At 49.1% G+C, this 10,988-nt stretch overlaps 1 protein-coding gene across 1 annotated transcript in view; it reads right to left on the bottom strand.

Annotated features, from left to right (window-relative positions):
* Positions 1–1,614: 1,614 nt before the first annotated feature.
* LOC107108389 (signal transducer and activator of transcription 1-like) overlaps positions 1,615–10,988 on the bottom strand; it is a 12,146-nt gene continuing 2,772 nt past the window's right edge. Inside the window, exons 2-5 of the mRNA XM_015408818.1 lie at positions 10,330–10,518; positions 7,839–7,911; positions 4,535–4,634; positions 1,615–1,975 (exon numbers count right to left, since the gene is read on the bottom strand). Coding sequence (XP_015264304.1) covers positions 1,952–1,975; positions 4,535–4,634; positions 7,839–7,911; positions 10,330–10,518 — 386 coding nt within the window. The 3' untranslated portion in view covers positions 1,615–1,951. The remainder of the gene's footprint in view (positions 1,976–4,534; positions 4,635–7,838; positions 7,912–10,329; positions 10,519–10,988) is intronic.

The following is a 10,988-nucleotide window of genomic DNA, read 5'->3' as shown; positions in this document are numbered from 1 at the left end:
TTTTAACTTTGTACGCAAGCCGCCCCGAGCCTGCTCCGGCGGAGAGGGCGGGATATAAATCGAATTATATTTATGAATGAGCCGAGCCGACGAGAGCAACAACTACGGTCACTGCTCACTTCCTCAGACACGGCTAGGGCAGGAGGACTCACATTCCAGCTGTATCTGAAGGACGTGAGCGGTGACTCACGAAAGCCGCCACAAATTGTATTGGTCTTTAAGGTGCCACTGGCCTCTTGCCTACTGCTACAGACAGACGAACGCGACTGTGATGTTTATAACTTATTTATAATTGATTTATATTTTAATGTGTTTTAATTTTGTACGTAAGCCGCCCCGAGCCTGCTCCGGCGGAGAGGGCGGGATACAAATTGTACTATATTATTTATGAATGAATAAATGTCCATCTTGATCTATCTGAAGACGAGAGCATGTGACTCACGAAAACTCACAACCCACCACAAATTTTATTGGTCTTTAAGGTGCCAGACGCTGAACTGTGTGCCGCATGATGGAGTGAGCTCCCGTCTCTAGTTCCAGCTCCTGCCAACCTAGCAGTTCGAAAGCAAGAAATTGCCAGTAGATAAATAGATACCACTTCGGTGGGAAGGTAACAGCGTTCCATGTGCCTCGGTGTTTAGTCATGCCGGCCACATGACCACAGAAACGTCTTCAGACAGCGCTGGCTCTTCGGCTTTGAAACGGAGACGAGCACCGCAACCCTAGAGTCGGGCTCGACTGGCTTTCGAGCAAGGTGCTAGTGGACTCTTGCTCTTGCCTACGGCTACAGACAAGACTCACACGGCCACCCATCTTGATCGGTCTGAAGACATGAGCACGGGACTCACGAAAGCTCACACCCTGCCACAAATTCCATTCGTATTCACGGTGCTTCTCTTGCTCTTTGCTACAATTTAAACTGGCAACGTTGCCTCCCTCAGACAGCCCCCTCTGTGGTACTACATGGTTCCGGACCCCCCCCCTTTTCTGATTTGGATGTGGTCACTCACGAGCCTCCCCTGTAATGCTGACGTCGATGCCCCACTTCCCCGCAGAAAGGGCGTCGTCACTGCCCAATGCGTGGAAACAAGAGCCCTAGTTTAGTGTCAAACTAAGATCTCGGACAGCAACCCCCCCCCCATGGAAGCTGGCTGAATGATACTCGGCCCGTCACACACTCCATCTGACCTACCTCGCTGGGTCGTCGCTGTGAGGATAGAGAGGAGGAGGGGAGAGCGATACCGTAATCCACATTATGTCCCCAGCATGGAGGAAAGCGGGGTATAAATTACTGGGTTTTACTGTTTTTATATGATTTTCTGCGTGGGCACTTCTTGCTCTTTGTAAGCCGCCCTGAGCCCGTTTGCGGGGAGGGCGGGATATAAATGCTAAAATAAAAAAATATATATTTTTTTAAAACCCACCCTTTCGCCAACACAGAACTCCTAATGACCACATTGCTCACGGAAACCACTTGCCACGTTTTTAACGCAGCTGTCTGACGTGGCCTCTCCTGGCAAGATGAGAGAGCGCTTATCTTTCAGTCCAGTCTCTCCAAAAGGAAGCAACCATGACCGTTTCAAAGCATTCGACTACAGAAGGTTCACACTCGTTGGTGCGGGACGCCCCCTTTATTTTTTCCGGAGTGCCCCACCTGACCAAATGAACTCGGAAAGAAGCATACAGGTAGGGGAAGAGACAGCGAGAGTGAAGACCTACTTACTGAACAACTAATTCTTGAAAACAAGTGAAAACGTTTCCAGTTTTTGAAGCGGCAACGAACACAAAGGTAGAGCTCAGCAGGTCTGGCGCGCAGGTATATTATCGTGGCAGATCCTCTTTGCAGGGACCGGTTGAGGCCAGTCTTACAGCCTTGCGAGGATCTCAACTAGCTGCAGACTAGCAGATGGGAAGGTGACTCATGCTTCTATGCAGGCTCCCGAGGAGGCACTTATGGTTCACAATTTGAATACATCTGGAAGGGAAGAAAACCAGAACGGGTTGCTTCAGTCACAACAAACAGCATGTCCCCATCGCCAACAGGCTTGTTTGACCAGACAAAGACAGCAATAGAACAAAAAAGTTACTGCTGTTCAAAATTCATTACAAACAAACAACGCTTAATTGCAGCAGCTATATATTTACATGCATCTAATGGGATATTAAAATCCGGGTCTGCTAACACAGTCATTAAATGATAGAAGAGCGAATATACTTCATGCTGGGGCAGAGTATCTGGCTGCGTGGTCAACACAAGAGATGCACGTTCCCCCTACCTTAGCATTTTCCCCCTATCACACACCCATCATTGTGTGTGTGTTAGGATTGCCAGGTGCTGACCAGCTGCCAGTGGGGGCTCCAGGCTGCCCCCCAGGATTCTCTAGTGCGTGTATGCGATGATGTCACTTCGCACCAGACATGTTGTGCGGGGGACGCTCTAGCGTTTGGCCAAAAACTCTGTGGTCACCATAGAGTTTTTAGCCAAGTGCTAGAGTGTCCCCTACGTGATGTGCCCAGCAAGGTGACATCATGGTGTCGGGCACAACAGGGCTCATTGAGGGCGGGGCTCCCCCACCAGCCAGCAGCGGATTGGGTCCCCTGAAAGTGGAGAAACCCCCATCCATTGGGGGGGATGGCACCCTAGTGTACGTGCACACTAAATCTTATACCTTGAATAAAACTTTGTTGGTCTCAAAGGTGCCACTGGACTCGAACGGCGACCCACCTGAATCTCTTTTGCCATCATTAGTATTAATGTCTAAACGATGGATTGCTTGGTTACACATGTCTGGATACAAAATCACACACAAATACAGGGTTCCCCAGCCTTTTGGAGCCTGTGGGATTTTGAGAGGTGGTGGAGAGCACCACCCCAAAATGGCTGCCACAGGAGATGGAGCCAAAGATAATCCCTCCCTTCTCACACTTTTTGGGGAAAAGGAAATGTGGAAGGGCGGAATGGAACCACACACTAAGGAAAGCCCAGATGTCTACCAGTCCTCATCCTCCAATTGAAAACACTTTCATTTGAATGACAGCAGTTAATAATGAGTAGGGGTGTGCATTCAGTAAAGTCGAACTGGAAACCCCCCAAAAAAATGCCTTTTGGAATTTTTTGGGTATTCAGCAAGCCGAATCAGACTCTCTAACCTGATTCAGCTGCCGAATAATAGCCGAAACTAGCCCTTTTATTTAGTGTTATTCAGAATTGCTGAATACAGGCTCGGGGGGTTAAACTTTAAAGGGCTGTACTTACCTTCTTTTTCCCTCTGTTTCTGTCTCTTTCCTATCCTTTGCTCTGCTTTCCAGGAGGGAGGGGGGAAGAGCCAATCACTGCAAATGGCATTGCAGCTTGCAATGCTGTTGTTGCTGCTAGTTTCAAACTTGAAGCCCAACTACTAGCTTAATTTCCCAGGGACAGGATGGGGGAGGAGCATTGGCCAATAGGATTACAGGTAAAGGTGGGCACTCTGCTCTTTGGGGAAGTTTGTTCTTTTCTGAAATTCTTCCGTGTATGGCCAGAGAGCATAAACGCAGGGGTCTCTGGCTGGCTGACTCCTGCTGAGAGCGCTTTGGTTGGAGACTGTGTGGTTGGCTTCTGCTTCAGCTACTGCTTTGAGCTTTACTTTCCTGCTGCTGCCTGAGAGACTTAACTTGGACTAATTTGGATCAAGATCCTGCCTGCTAGAGAATAGAAGACTGAAGACATCCACTGGTTTGACTGATTAGGCACAGTTTTTAAAACTTTTCTCATTTTGTGGGGGTGGTGGGTTGGGGCCTGGGGGTGGTGGGTGACTAGGCTTCTGGGCCCTACTACAAATTTGGTGCCTCTACCTCAAAGCCCCCCCCCCCCCAGCCTACTGAATACACCTTAGAAGATTTTGTCATTGACTACAGTAGCCCCATACGATATAATGGAACCAATTTTTTTTGTATTCCTGAGCCTGCTTTGGCGGGGAGGGTGGGGTATAAATTGAATGAATAATTAAAAAAAAATCCCAACACCGATACATTACCAATATTGGTATTCGGGTATACCAAAAAAAATTGGCTTCATTATACCCAAATCCAAAAAAAGCCGAATTTCCCCCCTGCACACCCCTAATAACAAGCCCTGCCTTACAATGGACCCACACATTTTCTGAGCAGTGGGCATCAAGGGAAATACTAGTGTCCACATGGTCCCCACATTGGAGAACCCTGCACTAATACAACAAAGTACCAGAACTGAAATGGATCCTGTTATCAGCTGTAATTGATAGTTAACTGGGTGCTGAATCGAGGCAAGGGAGACTGCAAGTCTACATCCTCACGCTGCAACCAAGCTTATTAGTTCGCCTTGTGCAGATCACGGGGCTTTCAATCGAGCCTCCCTTACGTAGAATAAAACGGGGAGACACATCCTCCGATATGCTGCCCTTGCTTCTTCAGAGGAAGGTCTGGATTACAGAAGCAACGTATCAACAGGAGAACGTTCCTTAAACAGCTAGATTGAGGAGGGGTACACACATACGTCCACATGTTATTGACTCACCATGATTTCAGCAGGGCTCACCACCCGAGAGAACTCATCAAATTCCTCAGGGGACAGAGGCAAAAGATTTTCTGGGATATGCAGTTTGGAGGACGCGTGGCTGGAAGACAAGAAGGGAGAGGAGAAGAGAAGAGGACGGGTCTAATGAATCTGCAGCAGCAATCAAGCAGCCTTCCTGAGTTGTAATATTCCTCTGCATTCCCCCCACACACTGGTATTCTTAGATTGATTGAGGTAGAGACCACAAACGTTGCTTGCCTTGAGGCAGGAACCACCCTCTCATCGTGACACAACCTCCCCAAAAAAACTAAGCCCCACTTTCGTAAATGAAGCCCAGTTCTTAAGAGACTCTGTTTTCAGCTGTGAACACCAGAGAGGTCTCTCTGAGAGGGATTCAGCTCTGGAGAGAGCCACTCCTCCTTCATGGATGCTGAGGCATAATATCGAAAAGAGCTCACTTCCTCACGGAAGCTAATCCCCTGCCACAAATTTTGTTAGTCTTTAAGGTGCTACTGGACGCTTGCTTTTTTCCGCTGCAACAGCCAAACACGGCTACCCATCTTGATCCATGCCACAAAACAATTGTTCTTTGCAAGAAACTCCTAGTCTGTCCTTGGGTGTTCACACTTTTAGCACAAAGAGTTTTGGGAAAGGCTATAATTGAGAGAATTTCAGCTTGGGTCTAACACCACTAAAGACTGAAGTTACGTAAGGGCAGGGGAATCACATGTGCATGAACCAATATGAGGCGGAAACACTCCCGAAACTCAGAAAAGGAGGATACCTGGGAAAACCGATTGATTTATTTTATTGGATTTATATCCTGCCCTCCCCCGTAAACGGGGCTCAGAGCAGGTTATCGGGGCTCAGACGCAACTGGTTATACAAGTTAGTTATACAAAGAACATTTCTGAACTGCCAGTTATACGAAGAGCTTTTTTTAACTGCAAGTTATACGAAGAACATTTCCAAACAGCTATTTGCGGCTTCTCGCCAACACCCTATAATGTGCAGCGGCTCTCTCAAGACACACCACAGCACATAGGCATGACACAAAAGAACTAAAACGTATGCTAAAGAAAGCACTTTCTTTTTTTTCCTAATGCGCTTTTCTTCCTAATTCCATGCATGACATTACAACGTAATTCCTTTCCCTGCTCATATACAGCCAGAGATATCATGCGAGGGAAACAGGCTATGCTGATGCTGGGAATCACTGAATACACAACCTGCTCCAGGCTGAGAGACATGCCTCGGAGCATTTTGTTTATGATTCTAGAGCAATGATGGCGAACCTTTTAGAGACCGAGTGCCCAAACTGCGACCCAAAACCCACTTATTTATCGCAAAGTCCCAACACGGCAATTTAACCTGAATACTGAGGTTTTACTTTAGAAAAAACAACTCATACATTAACTTAAGATGATCCAAACAAAGTAAGGAAAGCAATCCCAAATGCTTTCATTTACTTAAAATTATTTGGCAGAGAATTCGACACTTTAATGATGGTCTGGGCCTGGCTGGGGCGATGGCACAGAGAGGGCTCTGAGTGCCACCTCTGGCACCCGTGCCATAGGTTCGCCACCACTGTTCTAGAGCCTCTTTGTGGCATACTGATCATCTTGCCGTCAACCATTCCGCGGAGCTCTTAGCGGCCTGTAAATTGAAACGTAACAAAAAAGTGAGCGCCGACACATGCACATATACCCCGAAACGAGACACAAGTACTGCTTTCAGGTTTAAAATCTAAACAAAATAACCACAACAATAACGAGAAGAGCCAAAGGGAAACCAGATTAAAAAAAATTAAATCCAGTTGGGACCAGCAAGTGCAGAGGGGAAAAATGGAGAACAAGGTGACCGTGGGAGAAGTGGTGGGGAGGGGAAAGTACATGGAGACATCTGGAAGAGTATGCGGTTGTGGAAAGGGGCATCAAGTCACGGCTGACCTATGGCAACCCCGTAGGGTTATCTAGGCAAGAGACCGTTCAGAAGTGGTTTGCCATCGCTTGCCTCTGTGTCACGCCCATCCAAGGATGGTCTCCCATCCAAGTACTAACCGTGGCTGGCTCGGCTTAGCTCCCGAGATCCGGTGAGATTGGGCTATCCAAGTCAAAACCTGAAGAGTATACAGCAGGGGGTGGCCAAACTCGCTTAACGTAAAGAGCCACACAGAGTAAACGTCAGAGGTTTGAGAGCCGCAAGACATTAACAGATATTACATGTTTTTACTGGGAAACATGCAGATTTGCTTTTTATGAACATGAAACGAGACTGCCAAAAACAACAACAAAAGGGGTATAAAAGCAGATATTGATAACGATATTTATTTGTCCAATGATATTTGTTTGCTAATGGCATTTAGCTTCCCCGGCCGCCCTGCCGGGAGCCGCACAATAGGTGTGAAAGAGCCGCATGCGGCTCCCGAGCCAGAGTTTGGCCACCCCTAATATACAGTGTTTATACAAGAAGAAGAAAGAAGCCAACGTAGAGAACACAAACGAGAAACATGAGCTTAACGATGAATAAGAAGAGCAGATGAGCTTAACAGAAAGAAAAGGATTGTCGTCGTCCCCCGTCCCCCCCCGGCAAAGATTGCAGCCCTGCATTGATGGGTAAGCAGGAGGGTAGGCCATAAGTAGCCTAGTATGCTACAGACCCCCACACTACAAAGAAAATGGTTACTTTTAAGGAAGTCGCTGACCCTTGTTATAACCATGCAACCTTTCTCTGGTTAGCCCTCCTTTCTGCCAGTTCTCCAAGAAGCCTCCACTTCGCCGAACTATTCTAGCCTTATTCGCTCTTCCCTTCGCAACTGTCGCTCCCCTTCCTTTACGCCCCCCCCTTCCCCCCAGGCACAAACCCTCAAGTGGCATACACTGCCCCCCCCCCCCAAAAAAAACAACAACCTGTGAGGACTCTGCTCAGCCTGTACACGGCATTCAATTGAAGAAGCACATTATACCGATGGAGAATATGAACAATTTTTGACAGCCATGTATGTTTTCAAGAGCGAGCGTGGGGGGCGGGAGTGGGGGACGGACAGCCATCCTGGAGTGGGAGAAGGGCGGGTGGGGGGCAGGTCAGTCCCCACGGTCACTTCCAGGATCAGTGTAGATACGGAACCCGGTGGTGCCACGGACGTGGGCAGGCGCATGTGGCCGCGTTGCGTGAGAAGGAAGGAGGGAAACTGACCATCCCAACCCCCTCATTCATGACCGTGTGGCCGTTCTAACATCAAACAAACAAAAACAAAAAAAGCAGTGTTTGAAACGGCATGCAGGTGTCTTCTCGGCAAACTCACACTTCAGACACAGAGATTAATTCAGTTTTGATGTATCCCTTTCCGCCACCGTCCACGTCCATGGGTTCAGAAGCTAAAAGGGGAACAAAGACATCGTTTTAGGACCCCGGGACTAGCAATTTTACCTTTTTCTAAAAACACTGCCCTTCCTTCAAGCATTTCTGGCTGGCGTAAAATAGCGCTCCTTCCTTCCACTCTATCCTGCCAGCACCTCTGGGAGGAAGTCAGGCTGGGAGACCTGGATAATGAAGCAAGTTCCGTCAAGAGGCCGGAATTTGAACCCAGGTCTCAGTCCATGTGCCCCACCAACTCTCGCCTCAGGCCCCACTCTGCGTTAAGGCCAACCCCCCTACCATGTAAATTATGAACAAGAAGTCAGATTCGGGTCCCGGAGGACCTTAGCGACCAACAAGATTTTCAGGGGGTAAGCTTTCGAGAGTCAAATCTCCCTTTGTCAGAAAGGGACCTCCATTTCAGCTTGTATCTGACAAGCTTCAGCTCTCTAAAGTTTATACCCAAATAATCTTGTCTGTCTCTAAGGTACTCCGGGACTCGAATCCAGCTCTTCTACTGCAGACCAACATGGCTACCCTCCTGGAAGCAAAGCTGTAAAAGATCAGATGGCGAAAATATTATCTCTCAGATCAGAACGCATTTAGAATTACACCGAATGCGCGGCCAGGAATGACCAAACCGTGCGTCGTTAGGCAGAAATGCGTATTGTGCGGCCGACATAATGGAGAGCCAGCAGGGTGTAGGGGGTTAACGTGTTAGATTAGGATCTGGGAAACCCAGGTTCGAATCCCTGCTCTGCCACGGAAACGTGCCTGGTGATCTTGGGCCAGTGACACACTTTCAGCCTAACCTACCTCACAGGGCTGTTGTGAGAATAACACAGAGGAGAGGAGAACGGTGTAAATCTCTTTGGGGCCCCACCAAGGAGAAAGGTGGGGTGTAAATAAAACAAGTGGAAGGCCCGCGAGACTCGTCGGAGGGGGTGGGGGAATCCCATCTCGTTCATCACGACTCCAGCTCCACCACCCATCTGCAGTGACAGCAACGGTACACAGTGGCTGCTCCAAACCCAGAACGACTCCTGGCGTCCTCCAGCACTGCAGCCAGCCCCAGAGTCTCTCCTGGAGTCCTCCGCCATGCAACCAGGCCTGGGGCAGCTCCCTGTGTGGCAGCTAGGCCGGGGGCAGGTCTCAGAGTGTTCTGCAGCCTCAGCGGGGCCCGCAGCCTCTCCTAGCATCAGCCACAGTGGCAGCTGGGCACCAAGCTCCTTCTGTAGTCCGTTGCTATTACAGCCAGGCCCGTAGCTGATCCTGGCACACCCTGGGCCCGCAGCCTCTCCTAGCATCAGCCACAGTGGCAGCTGGGCACCAAGCCCCTCCTGTAGTCCATTGCTATGACAGCCAGGCCCGTAACTGATCCTAGCACCTTCCGCCATGGTGGCCAGGCCCAGAGTTGACATCTGATGCGGCGACTGCCAATTCGACGGGTAAGAGCATTGTCTGCACTTGTGCATTTTTTAAAAAATTGGGGGAGGGATTTTTATTTATTTATTTATTTATTTATTTATTGCCCGATCCCTGCTAAGCAGGGCTACCTGGACAATGTACAACAGAAAGCACATAGCCACAAGACAAATATAGAGACCGGTAAAATTCTAATCACAGACGGAATTAAAATAAAAGGTTAGAAACCAGATTTCAAAAGTCCGAGGTGGCGTCTCTGGAATTCAGATCCCAGGCCTGGACTGTCTGGCCACTTCTGAGCAGGGGGGGGGGAAGCATAAGCTCAGGATTTGGGGGGGGGCCAGCCACAACAAAGAACCCTTCCTGTCCTCAGCCAACTGCCTGGTGGAACATCTCTGCCTTACAGGCCCTGCGGAATTGCATAAGATCCCGCAGGGCCCTGAGGGTCTTTGGCAGAGAGTTCTGCCAGGTTGGGGGCGGGTCGGAAAAGGCCCTGGCCTTGGTCGAGGACAGCCGGACCTTTTTGGGGCCAGGGATCACCAGCAGGTTGTCACCTGCAGAGCGCAAAACCTCTCCCGGAGACAGTCCCGCAGTGTATTTTTAAGAACTTTCTGGATTTTTCTGCAAACCCGCGGAGTACCTCGAGTCTGCAGGAAAATATGTTTAGTGTCGGTGTGGACCTGGATCCACAGATTTAAGTATCCACACATCGGGGCCACAAGGTGCTGTTAGATATATAGAACACATCCCTTTGAAACCCTGATGCTGTTGCTTCTTTGCAAAGCAGGAAGGGGGTGAGAAGGAATTTTGGCACAAAAGCGGAGGAAAGGTGATGCACCCTTCTCCTGATTTCTACTCCCCCCTCCTGCTGCCCTGCACGTTTTGGGCCAAAGGACAGAGAACCGGCACCCTCAGTTGAGTCCGCCAACGTAGAAAACAAGTAAAGACACACAAACACACACTTGGCTTGCCGTCATAAAATTATGACTTTCTACCGGAAGATGATCACTTACGTTCCTTGGGTCTGGAGTAGTATTTTCCAAAGGCTTGGTCCTTCTGAATATTTGGATACAGGAATTTCAGTGGATTTTCTGGAATATTTTCCGCCGCCATCACCTTGTAAGTGCGGATTATATCGGGCACGGTTATGGCGGCCAGCTCCTTCTTCGTATAGGGTTCCACCGAGTGGTAAAAGGGGTCGTCTAAAAAAAGAGAGAACGGGATTGGCCCCTGAGACGTGATGCAGAAGAAGCAGAGTTGGTTTTAATGCCCTGTTTTTCTCTACTCCAAGGAGTCTCGAAATGGCTGACAATCGCCTTCCCTTCCTCACCCCTCAACAGGCACCTTGTGAGGCAGGCGGGGCTGAGAGAGTCCTGAGAGTACTGTGACTGGCCTGAGGCCACTGTCAGCAAGCTGCCAAAGAACTCTGTGTAACCTCCCTGGTTCTTCTCAGACCCCACTGCGCATGTATGCTACCAGCAGCCTGCAATCTGCATTCCTTTCTGTATATGCTAGTACTGCTTTGAAACACTGGGGAATTTCAGACAGGTGCTTTCTCCCGGTAGGGAACCGATTCTCAACCGGGTGCTGGTCTGTCATTTCAGACAGAACCCGGTTGAGAATCGGTTCCCTACCGGGATGAAGTGGCATTTCACACAGGGAAGCCTCTCTT

Source organism: Gekko japonicus, unplaced genomic scaffold (genome assembly GCF_001447785.1).
Source record: "Gekko japonicus isolate JY-2015 unplaced genomic scaffold, Gekko_japonicus_V1.1 scaffold3592, whole genome shotgun sequence".
NCBI classification, from domain to species: domain Eukaryota; kingdom Metazoa; phylum Chordata; class Lepidosauria; order Squamata; family Gekkonidae; genus Gekko; species Gekko japonicus.
The sequence above is the reverse complement of the archived record's forward strand: the minus strand, read 5'-3'. Positions and strand labels throughout refer to the sequence as shown.